At 40.8% G+C, this 24,146-nt stretch overlaps 1 protein-coding gene across 1 annotated transcript in view; it reads left to right on the top strand.

The window, feature by feature from the left end:
- The first annotated feature begins 15,714 nt into the window (after positions 1–15,714).
- Positions 15,715–24,146, top strand: part of BAIAP2L1 (BAR/IMD domain containing adaptor protein 2 like 1) — a 34,226-nt gene continuing 25,794 nt past the window's right edge. The window contains exons 1-2 of the mRNA XM_064390927.1: positions 15,715–15,872; positions 24,005–24,080. Coding sequence (XP_064246997.1) covers positions 15,822–15,872; positions 24,005–24,080 — 127 coding nt within the window. The 5' untranslated portion in view covers positions 15,715–15,821. The remainder of the gene's footprint in view (positions 15,873–24,004; positions 24,081–24,146) is intronic.

Here is a 24,146-nt window from a genome sequence, read left to right as displayed (position 1 = left end):
TCCTCTGAGCTGCAAAGCAAGTTGGGCTTGGATTATTTGGGAGTGAATGACAGATTTAGCTGTACTGGTGAAACAAAGTACAAAAGCAGAGGATTTCATCAAAATTATGTGAAAAGGCAACCAATGTCATTCAAGATGACATCAAAACCTTGCTTTAAAAACTGTTCCAAATTTTTTTAAATCTCCAGAGACAACCAAAAATAGAGACTGAAATTACTCACTATAAGGCTTTGGAACCATAACCAAAATTAACTGCAGTGACTAAGCATACTTCTCTTGCCAGTAATGGAAAAAAAAAAAAAAAGAGGCATCTTTTATCCATGATAATTTGACAGTAGTTGTTATTATTAACACAGAAATAAAGTGATCAATGTCCTCTCTCTAAAATACAGAACTTCTCATATTAACAGGTGACAAGGTGAGTGATCTTACAGGAGCTCAATTATAAGCCAATTCTGAAAGGGAATATTTCACACTGAACAAGAACTACAAGGACAACACGAGGACTCCTGCAAAGTTTCAGAGAGCACAAGTTCTCTTCAAGACTTCTACACAGTGGGCAGGCATTGACAAAACAATGGAGAAAGTGTCAGCAAAAATTCAACATGCAATCAGATCTATAGATTAGAGAATTCAGAAAAGACTTATGGTCAAATCTGCAATTATTTAGTCATCAGTGGTTTTACTGCAGATTGCAGCCACAATGAGAAGTTTTCATCAGAATTTTCATTATTCAAACACCCAGGTCTCAGTCTTGCAGGTGATATCCTGCTCTCACCATCTCAACCAGAATTAAACAAGGATGGAAAATGCTGATTTTCATCAGATTTCCCAGAGCAGGTTTCTGTTTAGGGCTGTGTTTTTAAGCACTCAGATTAATTCAGCCATCATTTCATTATGGAAAGTGAAAAATGATGCTCACAGGATTGCCATTTACTTGTAAGGGTACACCCTGCTCATGGAATTGGACACTTTGGATCTTGCACACCTTTATGGAAATAACCTCCTGAGCTTCATTAGATCCAATACAACTCAAACACCCACTTTTCAGCAGAACTTAAAAAATACAAGAACATGCTTTTTTTTTTTTTGGGGGTGGGGGGGAAGAAAGAAATTTACATTACTATCTAAACCTCTAGTTTTAAATCTACAAGCCAGATACCAGAGCCACCACTGTTAATGGGATTTGTGTGCTTTTACCAAGCCACTGGAATCTGGCACAACCCCATGCACCTGGAACACTATAGAACCTTTATAGCCAATGATCAGGAATCAAGAAGTGCAATACAGATATTCAGATAATACTAATTATAATAAAAGAGTCCATACAATTTTAAAATATCTTTGCCTTTATCCTACTTTTTACTAGAATCTTTACTTACATAATCTAAGTAGTGTTTTTCAAATATTCCAATATAATATCAAGCAATTTTCTTAAGGACTGATTCAGAACTGCACATGCTGAAGTGATTTATACTTTAATTCCCATGCACTTAGCTAAATTGAATTTAATCTGACATCTTATTACCAAGTTCTATTACATTCTCCTAGAGCTCTTAGTAGTCTTTTCTAAAATTGCCTAATTTATATAAATTTATGACATTACTAGGTATTGACACCCTGCCTTTCACCATTACTCTAGGCAGATAATTTAATAATGTATCAGTCAGTGTACAAAGCCTCAAATAACTCCAATATTTGACCTCTTTCTAGTCCTTCCCAGTCACAGGACTTGTTAAGTTCCCTACCAATTCATGAACAAGCATCACTGCCCTGACTTTCCCCTTGCCTCAGTTGCTCCAAATTCCATTAACAACCTTGAGTGAGTTACTAATCCTTCCAAAGTGCCATCTCCTAAACCCAGCTGGTTTTCTTCCAATAAGAATTAAAAAAAAAAGCTCCATACATTCTTCCAAAATGTTGGACTTTGATAATCCTGGTGGGCCCCTTAAAACTCAGGATATTCTATGATTCTACAAAATAATTTTCATGGGTAGGAACACATTTCTGACCTCAAGAACTGTTATTTGAAGCACTCCTCAAAAGTTGAGGTCCTGGAAAGTTTTAGGATCAGGATTCTAGACAGGAGAACCTACACTACAGCTAAATTTACTCACCCTAGAATAATTTTTGTACTATGACACTATATTCCTGAATAACTGAAATGCATTAACTGTCATTTTCTAATACCATCAAAATAAACATTATATCTGAATTTCATACCATTCAAAGGAGCTCCTCAAAGTCAGTGGCAGCTGTGACATTTGGCACATTCAGAGATGACTGGTAAACAAGGGCTGAAATTGCACTTGTTTGCCTCCTCTTCTCTCTTGAAAATACTCAAGGTCAATGGCAACACTGGGGTTTATTGTAAAGAAGACAGCTATCTGTGGAGAAATGTTCCCCTTGGAGATCTTAAAAGTTCATATTAAAGAAAATAACAATGAACATTATTTGAATATAAATTGAAAAATATATTTCAGTTCTGTTAAGTTAATCAGACTTAAATCTCCATGGGAAACTTGCAACACTGTTCTCAATTTAAACACTTCCCAACAATTTACAGCTTCATTTTGCCAACTTTTCCCCAAACCACACTCCCATGAATTTACACAACCTAGAATGCTATTCAGTAACAGCTGAACAAAGCCTGTGAAGAAGAGGTTTAATATGCTGATGAGAAATAGTGCAGGAAAAAGCAGCAGCAGCTCCTGAAAAAAAGTCCTTTTTATTCAGATGAAAGATACCTTAGCAATGCATCTCTACTTTCTACACTTTAGATCAACATTAGCAGATCAATTTTCTTCTTACATTTGCACATCGGTGACCAGAAATGTTAATTAGCTTTTGGATTCTCTGGCCCCTCATTAGCATCAAAGTGAGAAAAATATCAGGGAGGGGGACAGGCAGAATGATGCAAAAGCTACTTGAAAGATGAACCAAACTTCATAGTTTCTTGTACTTGGTGCAGAACTGCTAAATTGAGTGGGGCTGTAAAACTGCTGTAACAGAGATCCTGTTCAGAACCTCTGTTACATGAAGAGCAGGTAAAGTGGAAGTGTGAATCAACAAGAGCAGAGCTTAATCTATTTTTCATTTTGCACTCTGAGCCAAAGCATAAATATCTGAGAAGTTGGAATAAGTGCCCAGGCATTGATGGGCTATGGGTGTTTGAGCTCCCAGCTAACAATACACAGAAACAGAGCCAGCACACAGTGAATTTTCTTACCAGGACCCAAAAGAAAGTTGATTCCAAAGGATGAGATTTGCATTTAGATACAGTTTCAGTTCCTGGAATTAGCCACCACTGAGCTGAACTCTTGGTGCTGAAAGGATGCAGTGAATGAAGTGGGCACCTGAACCACCCAAACACACACACACCACTCTGCTGGAACAATTCTTCCTCCTCTTCATGTGCCTCTCCTCCACTGCCAGTGTTCAGTTTCCAGTACAATACACAGACATTTATATAACAGCTGCATCAAGGGAAAGGGATATAGCAGGAACCATGAAGATGGATGAATCCTTATTGGGATTTGACCCTCGAAGTGGATTTTGTCTTCAGAGGTGGCTGATTTCAATACAACCAGAATACATAAACACAAATTTATATGATTTCTAAAAAAAAAAAAAGGTGCATTTCAGCTGTATTTTCACTATAGATTTGTTGGGCTAAAATGCTTGTTTCCATAGTGAAACAAGACAAAACGGCAAACATTTAGAAAAAAAAATAAAACGTTTAAAATCTGAGACTGATAGCTCTATTCCTGGGCAAACAAACCCCTATCTGCAAAAGAAAACACTTGATGTAAATAAGATAAAATGTTGCAAAATATTACAGATTTTTGGGGTTTTTTTAAACAATATAGAGAAACCCACACATTTTGTTTCACTATTAGTGAAATCTAAGCAGTTTTAGGACTAAAAATTTTTTGTTTTCCCCAAAAATTAAACAATCTTTCATGTTCAATGTCAATGGATTAGAATTTCTAACACACAAAGTGGAAAAAAAAAGTAATCAGAAAAATAATTAACTGTTGCAGCTCTCAGCAGCCTTCACACAGTTGGAAGCTATTTGCTGGATTTTTGAGCAGGATACTGGGAACTTAATGTGCATCCACTCATTGCTGAGTGTTCATGGAGCTGCTCTGGAATTGCATTTTCACACCAGCTCCTTCAGTGAAAGGCTGAACTCCACCAGCTGCTCCATCACTGGCTGTATTTGGTTACTCTCCCTTTCTTTGCAACACCTGCATGTAGGATGAACTACCCTGCCATCCCCACGGGGAACTTCTCTTACAAGTCAGTCAAGAGATTAAGTTTCTGTCTCAGCTTAAAAACTCTGTGATAACAAAATATTTATAACTGCAACCCCAAAGTAATGACACTATTGCTCTGACCTCTGTTGATTATTTTTAATTTATATACAGGTTAGTCCTTTTTCACCTTCTGGTCTTGTTGAAGAATACAACAACAAAGCAACCTTGACAAAATTGGAATCAACTGGTAATTAATATTCCATTTAATGGAGATTAAAGCCATGGCACTCTAAGAGGATACTGCACTTATTACATTAAGCTATATATAACTGCATCAAATGGAATATTTAAGCATTTTAACTTGAGCATTTTATGCGTTAGTAATTCACTTAATTATTCTCTCCAGAGAACAAGTGGTAGAATATCATGCTGATGCATGTGGAGTTATGTGAATAAGTCTTCAGGCATCAGGATAGGATCAGATACCCCAGAGCCTCACTTAAATCAATAAAAGCAGGAGGAAGCAGTGGGAAGAATGCTGCTTCTGGCTTATTTCACAGCGCTGTCTGTACAGCAGATACACCAATCATGCTGAAGACCTCGTTGACTTAACTTAATGAAAATGTAACTCATACTTTCACACTTTCATAAAAGTAAAAAGCTACCTATCTTACATCCTCATTTAAAATGTCTCTGCTAGACCTCTTGCTTCATGATCCTCAAGTTCTAATGAATTTGAGCTGCTTAGGTCACATTACATTTCCACACGGTCACGGCAGCCTCACAAAACAGGTGAGAATGAATCAGTGGAGAGACTGAGAGGGCATAAACAAGAAACTTCACTAACAATTCCCTGCAGATAAATAAATGAATGTGTCACTATTCTCCAACACATAACCTCACTAACTCAACTAAACCAGCCTCTGTCTAAAATACTTTCTGCACTGTAGCCTACTTTTATAGCTCTGAATTTGATATGGGAAATATTACATCAGTAATCAATGACTGCAGAGAGAAATTGAGATAGGAAAGAGTCATAAAATGAGCAAGAAAGGCAAGGAGAAAGGGAACATTATGTTAGAGATCTGAAAATGGGAAACAGGACTTCTATTATTTGTGTGTATGTGCTTTGCTTTATACAGTATTTTCTTTTTACTGTATTGGCAAATAGTACCCATAGGTAGGGCAGAACAAATTGGAAATTAATGAAATAGAATAAGAGAATGACACAAAATTGGCAATGAAAAAGGTCTGAAATTTGACTTGTACCTGATTCCAGCTGTAGCTGCTGCTACAGGTGGGTGGCATCCAGGGAGTTCCATCTTCAGGCCTCAAACTCCACCTCAGCTGTGCTGAAATCCAGATCACACTGAGTCAGAGCAGCACCAACATCAAACAGAATTCAAGCTGCAGCACAGCCCTAATTCACATGCTGCTACCCACCTTCTTGGTGGACTGTTGACAGCTGGGAGTAACTCAGAAGCAAAAACTGATTTCCAGCTCCTGTTTTGCTCAGAAATTTCAACTGATTTGGCACTGGAGAAAAGTTGAAATCGAGCTGCTGTGGTGGTTGTCTGTTACCAAGGGACTCCTCCTGTGTAAGTGGGATTCCTACCTAGCCACTCTCTGCCTTTTCAACTACTTTGTGCTGTTGAAAAAAGGATGTAGCTTTGGCCCACATTGTCTAGAAACTAAGAACTAACAAAGTATAACACACTTTTACATTAATTCATTAATATTACCCAAACAACACAAACTGTTGGCTGCACTTAGCAAGATGAATATTTCTGAATATTTTGGGAAAAGCATCCAGCTGCTAGCTGGTGAATCACCATAACAAAATGCTCATTTCCTCTAAAGAGTTATCCATCAATGTATGTAATGCATGGGTTTAAATTTCCAGTCACACAGCCCACTTGGTCACTTTGATGTCATTCCTGACTTGGTGCTACCTAATTGCCATAGCTCTCTTGAAGTCATGGAAAGTTCTCAGCAATTAAATAAAATCATAAGAAATTAGTGCCTTTCTGCACAACCCCATGCCTGCAGTTATTGCAGTAACTGATTTAATTTTTGCTGCTCATGGAGGTGTTCAAGATCTCCTTGCCCATTTGCTGCAGCTCTGCCTATCTTTCACCCTCCTGTTTCCCATGAGGGCAGATTTTGGCCCTTGACTGTCAAGGATGTTTTCATGCTTTTTATAGGCATTATTCCACTATGAATACAGAGTCATTCATAATAGACCCAAGATTTCAGCCTTCCCCTCAGCAGTGCTGGTAATGCTGTTATCATGACACTGTCACAGCACTTATCTCACCTGTATAATTTGCAAATCCTTTTTTGTCTGAAGTGCCACTCATGGGTATAAACAGACCTAAACTGTTTACACTGCCCACAGCTCTCACAGGCTGCTCAAAGACCACAGCCTTATATAAAAAAACTTGGGAGAGAAGATTGTAGGCATTCTCTCTTTACATTTATCCCATCCTGCTGAAGTACTGCTTGTATTGATATTTTCATCATCAGTATTAATTCCATACACCATCTCAGTTCTTAGTAATTTCCAGGAAAACCAGCATAACAGGGTGATACTTGAAGTGTTGTTTGAAGAGTTAGCCATGAAATTAAGAATTAAAATGCACTAGAGGGACAGGACTTCTTAAAGAAAGACCTGTCCCCAGCTCCTCACAGTGGGATTTTGAAGGATGCAGAAATTGTAGGAGAGAGATGAACCATCTGTTCTGTCAGCTGGGGGAGGAAGGGGACTTAGGATACTGATCTAGAATAAACTCAAAGTACAATATTACATCTTTTCTGGATACTCCAAAAAAGGAGACAATCATAATTGTCTTTTTCTTTAATTCATTACTATGTATGGTAATACTTTTAGTTCAGCCTGGTGCTCTGGTGTGTAAATACTAGATACAGAACACCCAAAAGCAGAACCAGGTAATTCTAATGACTTTTCACACTTAAAAATATAAAACCAGTGTCAGATCCCTTATCTTCTAAAAATTTCAGAGCTAAACTAATATCTGAATTTTGCAGCTTAGACTCTCTGTTGTAAAGAGGGAAACTGAGAGGTTTGTTTTTCATTACTAATCTTTTGGTTTACTTTTAGCTGCTAAGCAGGGTTACAAGAGTAACAAATGTGGGTAGAGATATGAAACTTTATGTAATGTTTAGCTGCAAGTACGTGTATTCCATGATAATAATAAAAAAACATCTACACAGCACAAGCAACTGATGAAGAGCAGGTAGTAAAAATGTGGCATGTACAACAACAAGCTCCCAGTATTTAGGAATCAAAGAAGGAGGAAGTATTATCAAATTGTTTCACAAATCCTATCAGTGTAAGAGTTTTCTGAGTTACTGTTTTCTCTCTAAAAATTCACATTGCTTTTAAGTTTAACAAAAAATCAAAAGTGTAAAAAAAGAAAGCTGAGCTTTTCTAAATTAAATCAAAAGCTCCCACCAGTTCAACCAAAATTTTGCCCTAAATTAAAGACAAAGACATGAATCTCACAGTCAAAAGTAAGTCCACTACATCCCTTTTCTCCTAGTTTGGACCAGCAGCAACATACAGGCTTTCTATATTAACAAGAGCATCAAAATTTAACATATTTAGAACACACACAGAAAACCTTACATTAATTAAATTCTTGATATCTAATTCAGTGAATTCTAGGGTGGACCAGCAGTAATATGCAGCATAGAAGCAACTTGATTCATCTCCTGTATCCAGAAACTTCTCTGGATTCTCTGGTTCCACAACATTTCTTCTGATTCTCTGGATTCTCTGGTTCCAGAACAGATTGTTTCAAAATATCCCCAGGAACAGCTGAAACTATAGCCCTTTTGTGAAAAGGACAAAAGAAAAAATAAAATGCTTTTTACTCAGAAGCCAAACAGCAGAGCAGCTGCAATGTCGGTATTGAATCACAACCCAAACAATTCTTACCTAGTAAATTACCTGTAACTCTAGTAATTCACTGGCTCAATAACGTGGAAGGGCTTTGCCCTAGAGCCCTATGGAAAGTCAGTGCCCAGTGCACTGTTGTCAGAAGCCAAGTGCCTCCTTCTCACACAGTCAGGTAAGGATGACAAACCAGCTCCTGAGGTCACTCCTGGATCCCAGGGCTCTCCATCACCTACATAACCCCTGCCACTTCACACGCGGGATCCCCTTGGCTGCCGCCTTACCTTTCAACAGAAAGTGGAGCTGCACCCCGAGGAGAGTTCATTGTAAGGAGCCACCTCAGGGGCCAGACGTGTCCATCCACCCCAGCCCAGCAGCCCGACCCCTGTAACCCTGCCCAGCTCCCACCCGCTCCTGCCCAGCTCCAGGGCAGGCACTCACCCGCTACTCGGGCAAGCTGCAGCACAGCCCTCAGCTTAGCTCAGACACTTTGAACCGAAGAACGTGAACTAAAGTAATGGTTAAGGGTTTACAGCTCATGAGAGGCGCTCAGCAGTGACCCAAACCAAGGCTGGCCAGCGTGGATGCAGCCAGAAGTCCCGGAGCGAACCCGCCCAGAACCGGCTGGATTTGAGCCATCCCACACCTCTTTGCCCTGAAGCTAGGGACCACTCCTTGTGATACAGTCCATATATTTGATTTTCAAATGAGAAAGCTGAGCAGGAATGAGGAATGGCAAGCCAAACTTTCAGGAAATCCATAGGAACTGAGCTGACTTCAATGACGCCAGTTAATCAGAAGCTGAGAACCACTGGTAATCACTCTAATTTCCCTAAGCATGCTATTTTCCCAATCTCAATGGGACTGACTGCAAGTGAGGTATTTTGACCCTAGAGCTATCATTTTTCAGACAACCTGTGATTAATCAATCATCCTTTTCATCCAAACCTCCAAGACTTGCCTTTTGCCAATCTAATCATCATCTTCCCATCTTTGCAGAGCAGTCACAGCCCCCAACCACCTCCATCCTCAGGCGTTTTTGTGAGCCAGGGGTGGGACCCCAGGCAGGGACAGTGACTGTCAGCAGCTGCTTTGGGTCTGCTGCAGAGACACCCTCGGGACAGACCGCCAGGCTGCACAGGCAGGATTGCAAACATCCACCACAGGCTGCTCCACACTCTGCGCTGCTCAGCATCAACCACCAGTGCCCCTGCGTTTTCTGGAAAGCATTGCTAGTGTTGTCACTGGCCAGTGGGTGTCTAGAGACAAGGAGTGGGCAGGCACAGCCGTGTTCCATTCCTAGAACAGCAACTGAACAGAAGAGGAGAAGGCAGGCTTGTAACATGTCCATACACAGAAACTTCAGGATGGCTCAGTCCAAGAATATCCATGTATGCCTTTGGAATCATATTTTTATTACCAACAAATAGACATGGATTGCTTTTTTGGTTTCAGTACCACTTCTAAAAAATGCTCACAATTAAATGGCAATACAGGAAGAAGGTAATTATTTTTTAACAGTTTATTAGTAATACAATCTATCCTGACCACCTTTCCAGTAATTCTCCATGACAGTAAGGCTGCATTAAAGAGAGGGGTTAATGAGCTACAAGTTTCTTTGCAATATAGAATTGCAGTTCTAGGAGTTTTGCCAATTTTAAGTACAAGCAAATTAGCAATATTATGTAGTTGGTCTTTCTTTTCCTTACTGTGAAAAGGAAGAGGTAAGAACAGCACCAAAATTCTCTGAAAATCCTCACAGCAACACTGCTTTACATATGGTGCACACTTTGTTCCCAGCCCAGCAACAGCATCACAACTGAGGTCTTTATGTTCCACCCCATAACAAACACTGATAGTTCCTACTCTGGTTCTAATACACAACCTCTTGACATTACTGAGACCAGCAGGAGCAGATCTGTTTAGCTGCACAACTCTGCACTCAGCCCCAGGCAAAACCAGTTGATCCATTTGGGACAGTGCACACCTGTTGTTAGTTAATCCCCAGCTGACAAATTACAAAAGAGAGAATAACGAACACGTAGGTATTTAAAATAATGTGTTTTCAGCATGACTCACCTCATAAACCCCTGGCACCTAAATGGATTAGAAGTTTAGAACAGGAGTTTCATCAGGATGTTGGCTCACTACTAGGGCTGGCTTCCAAAATAAAGTTACAAATCCCAAGGCATATTTGGATTTCAATAGCATGAACATACTAACTGCACTTACACTCTTGAGAAAAAATTCCAAGGCTGTGTCTGAGCAATATAAAGGCTGTTTCATTCGCTTACCACTAATATCTATCTTGTTTCATTATAAACCTCTCAAAAAAGCCTTATGCATACAGATAATGTGTATTTCTTTCCCTCCATCATGCATAGCTCGCTTGCCATCTAGTGGGCACAGCACGTGAATTAAGGCACAGCTACTCTGGGCAAGAAATGAGCAGTCACAAAATGTGTGAGTATAACAGCTTTGAATTAAACATTTCAACTAGCGGCAGAAAATTATTAGCATAGCTAGCAGGATTGCCTATTAGATTCCCTTGAATGCTAAATTTTGTACAAGTTCTAAGCAACCTCATGAAAGAAACCTTTTCAAAAACACTTTCTTCCATACCATATGCTCTTTTTAGACTAAAAAAAAAAAAAACAACCCACAGTGATGAAATCAGATTATAGTTCATCTTATAAAACTGCCAAGATAATTTGCAACATGAGACTATTGAGACACAAAACAGAAGCATCCAAATCCTTCAAGACAAAAATATAATCTAATTTTTAGTCTGGAGAAAGAAGAGTTAATAAAAAGCATCTTGCACTTCCTTGATTCAACCCCCCAAAGTACAGTCAATTAATTACATGTTTAAATTAAGCATTTGATTAAGTGTCCTCCTTGACCAGAGAGCTCAGTATCTTATTGACCTGTGAGTCTGAGTTACAGCTCATTTGCTTTGAAACCAGCCCAGGACAATGAACAGCAGGGAACAAAATGATTTTGTGCTTGCTTGCATCAATTTAAAAATGGAGTCAATCCTTTAAATGATCCACAGCTGAATCAGACTGAAAGGGTCAGTAACCACTTCAAAGTTTTGTATAATTCTTTCAAACAGCACTTTGTGTAAGTTTTGGTGTGCTTTTGCACTGTCAGTTTCAAGGGGATTAAAATACTTTAAAAATTCCTTATAAGAGTCAACAGAGGGCAAAAAATATCCATCAATCAGAAAAGAGAGCTTGTAGAGTCCCTCTAATTTCCTGTTCAGAAAATTATATTCTGACTCTGAATGTAGTTTAAAATCATCAAATAACATGCTGTGTACATTTTTTTTTTCCTTAATCAAGTTAAACATCTGCTAATGACCATGGGGAATGAAATAGGGCACAGCTGGCTAGATCATGCACATGTGATTACTGCTTAGCCACTATTTGTGTAATTAGTTACAGTCCTACTAAGGTACTTAAAACACATGTTAAAGATCTAATGATGAGCTGATATTAACAGGTCTTTGCAGCATGCTTAAATCCTTCCCAAAGAATGTTTGAATGTCTCTGACATATTTGACATGCAAACAGGACACATGCAGAAAATGATTGTACATCAAAATATTACTGCTTTTAAAGAAACACGTGTGTTTACTCAAGGGACTATTTCTGAGCATGCACATTTTAAAGAGATGCATCAACAACACCCTTTTCTCATACAATCTGTTATATAGGGCTGGCAACACATGGGGAAATTTTTATTGCGGCTATTCATTTTCCAAAGCTTAAACCCTACAAGGGAGAGCTGCCCTTCTGGAGGGAATAAATATAAGCACTTATTTTGAGTGAGTCCCTCGACAGCAGTTTTGTTAAATCTGTGTGATTCTGTCTTTGGCCAGCGTGGAATGACCTGCTGGACTGGGGCCCAGAGGGGCACTTCCCAGCAAGAGCTGCAGAAAGGCAGGTTCAGGGGCTGGCAGCCTCAGCTCCAGGCCAGCCTGTGCCAGGGGCAGGAGCACCTTAGCCACGGCAAGGGGGACACCAGGACAGCTGAAACCCAAGCCATCACACCAGTATCAAGGGTAACCATTGGAATTATACATCATTACAGTCCTTCAAACACTTCAGTTTAACATCAGGGAAGTGTAAAGTGAAGCAGAATGGCCGGTAATGAGGAAGGAGTTTTGTTTTTCTCAAGGGGCAGCATTACAGTCAGAGCTGTCCCCACAGGCCAGAGGATGCCTGCTGAGCACAGGTAACTCAGCTGGAAGGTGGCATAGGCCAACACAAAATGGTAAACGCAGCCTCCTATAACACTGTGGAGGATTTTCTTTACTTGTCAAGTTACAAGCTCTTTCAAATAAAACTTTCAGTTCTGTTCCTCAACTTTTCCTTCAAACTTCAACTGGATGAAACCCTGAGCAGCCTAATGCTGAATTTAGTCCTTCTCTGATGGGGACTGGACCAGCTAAGCTACTAACCTGGCAAGTTCCCCAAACTATTCTTGAGGTGCAATTCTTGCTTGAGGCAAAGTACAAAGGACAGATGTAGTTATACCACAGGATGGGTTCACCACCAAAGAAAAAAATATTTTCTTTTTCATCTCTTCTGGCCAGCAAATCCATATCTGTTAAAAGCATTAAAAAAAAATCAGATTAATTTTAATTCCAATCAGTTCAGAGAGCAGATATGATTTGTGATCAGAACTAGACTCCTGCTCTGAACTCTTTTCCAGAGCAAAGATAGCAAGTGCTCTTCAAAGTCCCTAAGAAACAATACCAAAATGCAAAACCTGAGAACTCAAACACCCAAACTTCAGTGTAACTGGTGAATAGATAAACCAGAAAAGTCTACATAAAACAATACATCTCACAACAGTATGTTTATTACAAATGCCTACAGGAGTATGTGGGCAATGGAGCATGAAGAGGTATTCATTAAAGTTTCAGCTTTGCAAGCTATTAAACATTCTGTCCTGATCACACCAAACACTTTGGTGTGTTACTAGCAGATTACTGCACTCATGTTTAGATGTAAGAGCATCCTTAAGCAACTTGCAAAAATGAAATCTCATTCAACCATTCCAAATTCCTCTTGTTTGCACACATCAGGGTTGACTCCTGCTAAGTCAGTAACATAACCCTAATCTTTACACAATGTAAGATAAAAATCCCCTATTAAGAGAACAAAGCCTTTGCATTTGAATTACAAGCAGAATCCTTTCCTAGTGAATTTGAAAATTTATGATAAATAGCAAAGGCCTGGATAATCAACTGGATTTGGCTGTCAAGTTCCAAGTTTGCAGTCACAGAGTAAAGTTAAATATCTGAACTATTTATGGTTATTTTTATTTTAATTTGAAGGTAGATGAAATAATAGATGTAATCATTACCCCAAATTAAGGATTCTGCCATTCTAGCTTCATTTCCCATTTAGGTATTCCTTAAAGACTGTTTTTTCTGAGTTTCTTTTTCTTTTCTCCATAGCTTTACAATTGGTATAATACCATATTATTTATTTCCATCTTTATTTTCCTTTTTTTTAAATAACAAACAGAACTAAAAACACACAAAAAAAGATTACCTAAAAACCCTAAAAAAGTATGCACAGAAAGACTACAGAAACAAATACCAAAGATCATACCAAAGACCAAAGGTCATACACAGAAGTAGGAAATTCAGTAGAACTTTAAAATATTTACATCTACTTACAAGATAAAAAGAAAGACCTTTACAAATGTATATTTGGCAATGCTGAGAATTCCCACAATGTGTTAAGTGTCACAACAATTTAAACACTTCTGCCTAAATAAATTATCCATATTGTTTCTGTCTGATATGCACACTCCATTTATACTCACATTGTAATCTACTGTGACTGAATTTAGCAAGCCAACTGGAAACAAACACCCTGAATCCTGGGTGAGCTCCCAGAGCTCCACAGCACCCAGAGGAAAGAGGAATGCTATGTCCCCAACAGGAATAAAACACTCCCTGCTATACACTACACTCCCAGCTCCTTTAGCAGGAAGCAGGGAAGGAAAAGTCCTCTTCTGCATCTTCCTTTGGGTACCTGCTCCCTGAAATTTGATCAGCTTATTAGGGAGGAACATCCTTTTCATGCACTGGCATATGGTAACACAAAAGTTGGTAGCACCCAGTCTGTTTTCAGAGTTGTAACAAACTCTGCAGACAAAAGACTTGGGCATAAACAGTGTGACTTTCTGCCATGCTCAGGCAAGCAGCCACATCACGTTTGACAGGACTGTTTGTACAAGCAAACAGGGCTTAGAGGGAACATCAATTGTAGACTTGGGCCCAAAACAATCCATTATGTCATAGGATAACATTATAAATTAAACTGAAGTTTAATTTATAATACATAACAGAAGTCTGTAAAGACCTCACCTGGGAGTATGAAGAGTCCTGCAACTCCCTTTCTTGCCTGCATTTTAGCTGCATTCAAGAGAACACCTTACCACCCCAGACGGTCAATTATAATTGTAATTCTAAAGGCACCTCCACATGCTCCAAAACTATTTTTGCAGCTCTCGAAACTCCATAACAACTTCCTCCCTCACCAGAGTCCAATATCTAGGATTCTGATCCAAGTCCAGTTTTTTATTGCTGTGATAAAGTGAGGGAAACAGAGGTAAAGACAGCGACCAAGAGAAGGGCAGCCAACGTGTGAGGAGGGCAATTACACCTCACACACTCGATACTCAGCACCATAACCTAGTTTTAAATAACCCAAGGTTATGAAGTTCCCACAAAGCCCTTCAAGATAGCGCCAGTATTATTTTATCAGAAAGATATTCCAAGTGGCATACTTTAATCTCACAATCTGGGCAATTTATGGTCCACAAAAATTTACAGCTTCCCACAGCCTTCCTCACCACCCTCTCCATGAAGGATTTGTAAGTAAGTCCACAGAGGAAAGATGACTGAGGGCAGTGTTTTATTGGGTGTGTATTTAAAACAAATAGAAAACTTCAGCGTGTAGGAGGAAGCTTAGGCAGTGCATTAGACCAGGACTCGGGAGAAAAATATTTGAACATTTGTGTCCATTCCTGAGGGGTCTCTGGGATGGGGGTTTCCCCGCTCTGCTCTCCCTCATGAGGGCTGCTGTGGAAGGAAGCAGGGGGATCACCCCTCACCGCACTACCAGGGCTACGCTAATTCATTCTGGCTAATTAATTCCTACAGAACCCTCACTTTATTGCTGGGAGGAAAAGTTTACCTCCGCCCTCGCGGGGCACTTGGAGCAGAGCTGCCTCCTGAGAGGACTTCCTTGCCCACGGCCCCGGTCGGGCTTTGGCAGCGGGGCAGGGGCTCTGGGAGGGGTGGAGCGGGCAGGAGGAAGGAGGACGAGGATGGAGGCGGTGGCCCAGGTAGGGGCGGTCCGAGTGCTCCGCCGGCCCCGCCCGGGCCGAGCCGAGCCGAACTGAGCTGAGGGCGGCCATGCGAGCCCGGCCCGGCCCTCCCCGCCCGCCGAGCCAGTCCTGCCGCGTCGGGAGCGGCGGCGCGCAGGGCCCGCCCCGGCGGCGCTGCCCGGCTGGTTCCGCAAGTTTTTGACAGTTCGGGCACGGAACGCGAGGCTGCCGCGGCGCTGCGCTGGGGCCGGGGCGCTCCGCAGGACCGAGATCTCCCCGCCGGCACCATGTCCCGGGACCCCGAGGAGGTGAACAAGCTGACGGAGAACACGTACAAAGTGAGTGCGGAGCGGGGAGGGGCTGCCCGCCGCCACCTTTGCCCCGGGGGCCGCGGGAGGCGCGGGGCAGCCGCGGCTCCTCACGCGGAAACGCAGCAAACTTTTCTCTTTTTTTTCTCTTTACTTTCTTCTCTCTCTCTCTCTTTTTTTCCCCTCTTTACTTTTTCCTTCTTTTCTTGTCCTTTTTTTTTTTTTTTTTCCTCTTTTTCTCCCCGCTCCCGGGACGATCCCGCCCGCCCCGGTGTGTGCGGCCGCTCCCCCTGCCCCTGCCTCCGCCGCAGCCCCGGGCGGGCTCGGCCGCGGCAGCCCCGGGACAAGGCGGCTTCCAGACTGGTTTGTGCCTCCCCAGCAGGCTCTGTTCAACACCCAGCCCCGATTCCCTCGGTGTGTTTGGTGATAAGGTGGTTTGGAGATCCTGGTGGTTGTGGTCCTCTGCGTGAGCCGTTTCTTCGCACAAACCAGAGCCTAAAAATGGCTTTACGCCGAATTGAGTTGGTTGCCAGCGTCCCGAGCTGATAATCAGATTTATGAGGGTGCACCCTAGCACTGCCTCAAAGTACCGACTGCTGTGGGTAGTTCAGTTCGTGTTGGGAGGCTTTAAACTTTCCAAAACGCCTTGTTATTTGTAGAATTAGAAATATTTTGTTTATGGGCACCAGACATTTGTTCCGAAATCTTTCTCCCTATAAACACACTCTTTCGAAAACACAGCGATTCTAACTGGGAAAAATTCCCTTGAGAATCATACTTTTGGTTGGGCAGTGAAGTAATCCATAGTTGTATCTGTAGTCCTCATTCTGTACAGTGTGTTGTACCAGAGAAAGCGCTCAAATTTGCATGATTGAACGCATTTGCAAATTTAACTTACAGCTGCACTGCACTTGTAGCTTTGAGCCCTAAGGAAAGCTTTCTGGTGGATTGGTCTATTTCACTATTTACTATTTTTTTTCTGGTTTATTATCAAATGTTTTCATATTTCTGAAGATGTTGTCATCAGTATTTAAAGGTTTCCAAAAACATTACTAGGAGTAAATTTTGCTGTTACTTTTGTTGTTCTTCAACACTAATTTAAGTCAACTTTATGCCTCCCTTTAAGTAGTCCAGTTATATTGGGGTCTTGTTGTATTTGCTGCTTACTTTCTTTGGACTTAGATATCAAATTCATGCAAAATTACTGAAAAAAAATAAGATTATCTAGGTATAAATTTTGTCCTCTAGAACCAGAGCAGATAATCTTAAATAGTCTGGTGCTTTTTGGTATCAGTTACGTTTGTGGCAAGGCCATAAGCAAACATAAATTCCCCTCTCAGAAGAGCACCCTGTAAATACAGGCTCACAGAGGAGAAACCTGGGAAGTTGACTGTTCAGGGCTGTGCCAACAAAGGAATGCTCTCCTCTGTCTATCGACTTCCACAATGCAGTGAAAACAGTTTTACAGAGGAGAGGGGAGAAGATCTCCTGTGTGTTTTGATGGATATAATTTAAAATAGGCTTTAAAGGAATGAGACACCTCTAAATAGCAAAACCTTCCCTGTTATTCAGTACTTATTTCCTGGGAAAGTTTGCGATTTAGTTTTTGTTTTCTCAACTAATTCAAAGGGATCTTTAAGATTGAAATAACCAGGAAAACCACAAAGGAATACAAAGTTAATGTTGACATTGTGATGAAATGTCTCCTCTGTAGGTATTTTGAGAGGTCTGGCATGTTGCATCACATAGCTCGTACTCACAGGCCTGGAAACCCTCCTGCCCTGCCCTCATTAAAAATTGAAACTTTATCCAGATAAGGTATAAAGGCTGCTTCAGATAGAGAATGGATTCGGAGTCCACTTTAAAGCAGTTATTTCTCCATCAGAGTTGAAGTCTTGAAAACAGTTGGTTACCCTTTAGGGGCAGAGAGAAGCAGCCTGTATTCAGCACTGGCTGGGACTGTAATCACAGCTCCCCCATGTAAAACAAATGAACACCTACCTCTTTGTGCCGTGCTCCAGCCCATGTGGAGTGTGCTCTCCTTTGTTCAGCAGTGCTCATGGCCCTTCTGCCCTTGCCTGTGCCATGCCAGCCCTGCCCAAAACGCCGTGCTGGGATGGGTAAAACCCAGAGCACTGCTTGGGCTTCTCCTGCCTGTAAAGAGAAAGGCTTGGTCTGGGCAAAAACCAGTGCAGTGCAGTGCAGCGATGCCATCTGTGCTGCAGGACCAAGTACAGGCTTAAGACTTCTCAAAAAAAAATCAAGTTTTGGGTGACCTGGAAAAATAATAGAAAATTAAATTGAATACCTTGCTGGCCTGCTATTTTCGGGGGGGTGGGGGAGTGTTGTGTGATTTTTTTTTTTTCCCTTTCTTTCTTACAGAGCTAATCCACTGGATTTATTAAATACATAGTAACCTGTGTTATACAAAGCTTCAAAATATATTTACAGAAGTCATCAGGTGGCTGAGTAATGCCGTTTTATTTTTATCTTGTTCTTCCTTTCTTCTGGCAACAACACCAGAAAGTGAATACCTCAGTGTTTTTCAGCTAACCTGACTAAATAAACAGCATAATTCACAAATGTGTGTGCACACACAAAAACCAGGGCTGACATTTACCCTTTATGTAAGATCTGAAGAATCACTCTAATGCATGATAGGAATGGCACGTGCACAATGAAGCCCAAGGGTGTGGGAGCCTATGACTAAAGAGGGCCACAGCCTCCCTCTGCCAAGGAACTGCTGAGAAGTTCCCTGGTATGACACTGCCCTGCCCTGCCAGCTCCCTGGGGAGACATGGGACCGTGTGGGGGGACACTGTGGGACCCCCTGACACTCAGGTGGTCACCCCAGCAAAGTGGCTGTGTGTGGTTGTGTCCCTGCAGCCTGCACAGGTTTTCTGCTGTAAGTGGGGAAAACTGCTTGGCATCTGGCTGTGACACAGGGAGTGCAGGGGAAAGGGGACAGGGCAGGAAAATGCTGAGGTACAGACCTGTCCTTCTGCCTGCATGGGCCAAGGGCTGGGCAGGCAGCTCAGAGTGTTCCTGTGGGGTGAGGTTTCCAGAGCTCTTGATATGGCATGATTTGTGTTGCTCATCTGGGTTTTAAGATGTATCTCTCTTTATTCAAGTGAATCTTACTGAGAAATTTTGATTATCAACCAAAGCACAACCAAACCACCTCTCCCCTAAAAAAAGCCCTTTGTGCTCCCCAGAGGCATTGAGAATTATTTTGGTAGGCTACATTGTTTTATCACAGAAGTAGATCTGATAAATTCAATTTAAAGTCCTAAATTTCATGCTTCTGTATTTTAAAAAGACTCACAATTATATTAAGCTACTGGATTTGTGTTTCAAACTTCAAATTCACCTATGGTCCCAGCCCAAGCTGCAGTCAGGCTGTTGCTTTGCATCCCTGCATTATAAATCTAACTTGGGGGAAGAGGAGCCTTTGGGAGTTTGTGTAAAATCCAGTTCTTCCTCAGTACAAATTATCTCTTCTGCCCTTATTTAGAGTTATGCCTACTTGAGGTCTGTCCTTGGGCATGTGTTCATAACCTGAAAAGGTTTGTATTTGAAACACACTGATGGATGATGTGTTAATGTTTCTCTTAAACAAGAAATGTTCCATCAAGACGACTAATTATTAGTCATAAGAATTAGTCTTTTTGAATAAACACTGACATCTTGATTTAGTCTTTTCCATTCTGTTAAACCTGTTTTAAAATAATATTAAGCTAACGTACAAATGAGATATATTAGCATGAGATGTGCTGAGGGCTCAACTGTGCCCTTCTGAATGAAAACTGTATTATGGATGTCAGGAGCTAAAGGAGGAGATGAAATGCACTAATGTACAAAATGCTTCGAGTCCAGTAGAGCACAGTATTATTTCCTTTTTGTACACCTTTTGAATCTTCTCAAGAGGGGGCTCAGACATGATGTGGTGCCACTGGAGACGTCTTTAAAAATCTACTCATTTTCAAATTGAGAAATAACAATTTAAATTAAATCACTAGTAGCTATACAGAGCTTAGCTGTGAATAGCTATAGTGATGGTAATAGGAGTGATGGTAGACATCAAGATCTACTTTTCTCTGGTAGTTTTCTAATTTCAGAATTCTACCCAAATACTTTGTTATTCACTCTTGCAAGAGTGCCTGCAGGATGTAAACTTGAAACTGCAGGGAGCCTATGCATTGTTTAGTTGTGTTCATACCTGCTGAGCTATTGTTCACTGAGGTGTGTCTTTAAGCAGAAAGCAAAGCTGAGCATTTACAGGAAGGCACTTTTACAATGGCTGTCATTTGGTTTGAAGATTAGCCTTGTTTATGTGACTATCAGGAACTGCGGAAGATTTAATACCCACTCACAACAAGTGGAAATTCAGGGCTTCTTCCTCTTCAGCCAGCTCCACACTACCAGGCTGGATAACTCACCCTGGTTTCATGTGGTGAAAGGAACACAGCAACTCTTACAAGAGATTCTCTGAGGATTTAGTGACTCAAACTACCAGAATTTGTTTCTCTTATGCTTTTTTCCCTTGGAAGGTTGCTTTTGCCAGCTCTAAAGGTCCCTGCATAAAAGATGTTTCCAGTTGCCTGTTTTGTAAATGTTTCCCTTTATTTCCATTCATCCTAAATAATAGAAAGCTGTAGGATCTGATCATGTGCCTCCTCTTCTCGTTAATTATTCTGTTCATGAGAGGTAGTGTGTCACTGGAATATAGGACACACGATTGACAATTAGGCCCTGTTTGTGTGCCTCACTGTACAGGCAAATGATGTGTTGTGAACCACTTTATCCCTCCCAAGCTCTCTCTCACTATATGATGTTTATTTGGATTTAGACAAAGGTTTTATTTGCATGTCCTTGTACACCAAGGCAGATAAAAATACTGTTATTTTCTGAGACTTCTGACAATTTTAAGTTCATTATTCTCCTGATCAGAATTTTTTCTTTGTTCCTCTGTCCTTCTTTTTGAGAAGTTTTGAGATCTGACTTTATTGTATGACTTGAAATTTTGCACTGGTGTTCAGTCCCACTCATTTTTATGACCTTTAAAGTAAGAGAAGCTATAAAACTATAAGACATGGTAAGAAAAAGTAGCTGTACAAATTGATTGGAATTGCACTTGTCCTCTATAACTTCTGAAGCTGAAGAAAATACTACAATAATTTTAATTTATCTGAAATGTCTTGGTAATATCAAATCTATAGCTCATTCTGAAGAGGGAGTTGCCTGTGACAGTTTCCCTTTTTGATAAAGTGCTCTAGATACTTCTCTTGGGCTTCAAAAACAGCCAGTGGTTACCTGTGGTTAACTGTACAGAAAGACCACTAGATGCGTGGCCAGGTTTTTTGTTTGCTTTAGGAATCTAGTCTTCAGTAGAAAGGAAAAAGATCACATATTTTGCTTTTTTCCTAATGCATGAAGGGGAAATAATCTGAGAATTATTTCATCACATCTTGGAGACGTGGCAGAGGGGTCAGGGAGAGTTAAGTTTTTCTGTTGAACACAAACCCTTGATTGAGATGAGCCTTGCCCAGTGCTGGGAGGATCAGCTGATCCCCATAAACCAGACTGGGAAACCAAGATTCCAAAGGGGAATTTCCATTGCCGAGGTTTTTGCCGTTTCTGGGGCGTTCACGTCCAGGGACTGGTTCTGCTAACAATCAACCTCTGTGGCCTGAAACCCTTCCAGAGCCTGCCTGAGCTGATGGAGAAAAGATCCCTGAGTTGTGCTCCCCCCAGCTGCTGCAGGCACTGGCTGTACGTTGATTCCTCACCTTTCCCAGTGGTTTTAGTGCACCTTGAGCAGATGTGATGTCCTGGAGCTCTCCCTGTGAGTCCCCTGTGTTCCACTGCGGTGTCTCCAGAGCATGGTCTGTGTCTGCTGTACACAAATACCTGCTCTGGGTCAAGAGGTCTAGGGAGAAACAAGAGCTGTGGGGGCTGCTTTAGAGAGGGGAGCTGTTAAGGGTAATTTTATTGGGGTTTGTTCATTTCCTCCTGAATGAAAACAACTGACAATCACTGGGTTGAAATCTGAATTAGAAGATCTCAGAGAAACTGGGATCTTTACCCCTGAATGCTTAAGACAGTCATTGCAAAAATCAATACTTCAAGGCAAATAATTATCATGTTCTTCTTAGAATGTTGGGGTAGGTGGCAATAAGTGGTTTTACTCTGTAATTGTTTGTTTTGAGGAACAGAGTTAGCATAGGCAGAATCTTTCAAGATTATTTTCAGTATAGAGTGGCAATTCAAGGTGGCAGTGAGATTCTTACTTGCCATTGACACACACCATCGTGGTACATCTTTTTTTCCCCATATCCTTGAACATACAGGACTCTTTATCCTGAAACAATCCCCTAATTCATCCTTTTTTTTTTTTCCTTGTGATTCACTGACTCCATGTAAGTCAACAGACACCGTCTTTAGTACACAGTTGGGAAGAAATAGCAAAAAGTTGGAATAGGAAGAAACAACTTTCTCCCTGGAACAAGTGTCTCACAGTCAGAGTGCCTCAGCAAGGAGGAGAGCAACAGCCACAGCAGCAACGCTGGCAGCAAACTCCAGAGCTGGGGCAGGAGGAGGGATATTCCCAGCCACCAGAGCCTGAATATCCATCCTGTTCAGTTGTTAGAATAGCCCTTGGCATTGTTGGCTCCACCTGAAACAGCTTTCCCAAATGATTTCTGGATGTGGTTTGTGAGTTAACACAAATCAAGGGCCTGGGGACAATAGCTGGTTTGTTTGCAGTGATTGCACTTGGGTGGGTGAGAGTTTAATGGGACAGACCAGAAAACAATCCCAGTTGCATTTAATTTGTACACAAAGGCAGTGAGGCCAGGTATTGTTGCTCATGTCTGCTTGTAATGTAATTTATGCTATTCTAGTATTGGAATCTAATAGTTTCGTATATTTTTAAAATCTCTATATTTATACTCAGTATGACTGTTAAAGTATTATTGGACTTAATCCTTCACTTTTTATGTTCAGCAGAATCCAGGTATAGTGCTGTTTTTGAAAAATAATAGAATTTGTCTGCATGGCCTTGCCTGAAAATAGACAAATGTGACAGTATTGCTGTCCTTTTTGGGCCCACCTGTGTGCTAAACATAAATATTTTCATTCTGTTAGTAGTAGAACAGACAAAAGCTTGATAGTATTTCACTTGTCTCGAGTCTTGTGTTTCTTGTAAACAGAAAGCATCTGTTTTGAATTCCTTGAAGCTGACAGTTCTGCTGTGTGAACAGTAGTGAGTGGTGTCATAAAAGTATTGCCATAAAAATAGTAAGAATAACTGAATGGTGTTTATAGGAATCTCATTATCTTATTTTCATGACAGTGTAATTTCACAGAGTAATGTCAGAGCCATAGTTTTGTTAGGAAGATCCTGGGGAAAGGAGGTGCAGAATCTGCAGGTTGTAGAATTTGCTAGGAATGAGAGCAGTCCTGCCTGGAGCTGCTGGATTTCAGATTCTGGTTGTTTCAGCCAGTAATTGTATTTGACAGTGAAAGCAGCTGCAGTGGATTTTTTTCCCCTTCTATTTAAATAAGGTCATCATTTTCATTTTCTTTCTGAAAAAAACATGGCTTTGCACAAATTTCAAACAAACAAAAATACAGCAAAAAATCCCAAAATGGCTAATTTCCCTAAATGCATCTGTAACACAGAAACCACAAAGAATATGAACCAGAGATCTGGTGAAATTTTTCTTCTTTTCTTTTCTAGCTTTTTTTTTTTTTTTTTTAATTTAGAACTCAAATCTTGAACCATTGTCAGAAAGTTGTCTGAATTTATAAAACAATTAGTGCATAAAGGTTTTTCTCTCATTCCAACATCACCTACCATAAAAGGTGGTCTTGCACAAGCTTTGATCACACACTTGATATCCTTTTGTATTACAAACAGCCAGGCTCCTTTTTACCCCCTGTTGCAATAGTTTAACTTCTTTTTCCCCATTTGTTGGTATTAAATGCTGAGTTTCTTCTCCCTTCCATTCTTTGTTTTCCTGTGTCTCTCAAATCCTCCAATTTTCATCCATCCATGGACTTCTCATTTGTGAACTAGGCCTGAGTGACACTGAGGTTAACACTGACACCCACTGTGGAATTGCCTTGGTTTTAACACAAATTTTGTTTCCTTTCACTAGAATGTTATGGAACAGTTCAATCCCGGACTGAGGAATTTAATAAATCTGGGGAAGAATTATGAAAAAGCTGTTAATGGTAAGTTTTCCAGGTGCTACATTTAGAAAGAATGTTTCATTCTCATTGAAATATACGTATTGGGTA

Source organism: Passer domesticus, chromosome 15, assembly GCF_036417665.1.
Source record: "Passer domesticus isolate bPasDom1 chromosome 15, bPasDom1.hap1, whole genome shotgun sequence".
Classification (NCBI taxonomy): domain Eukaryota; kingdom Metazoa; phylum Chordata; class Aves; order Passeriformes; family Passeridae; genus Passer; species Passer domesticus.
This window is presented reverse-complemented; position numbering and strand designations above follow the sequence as displayed.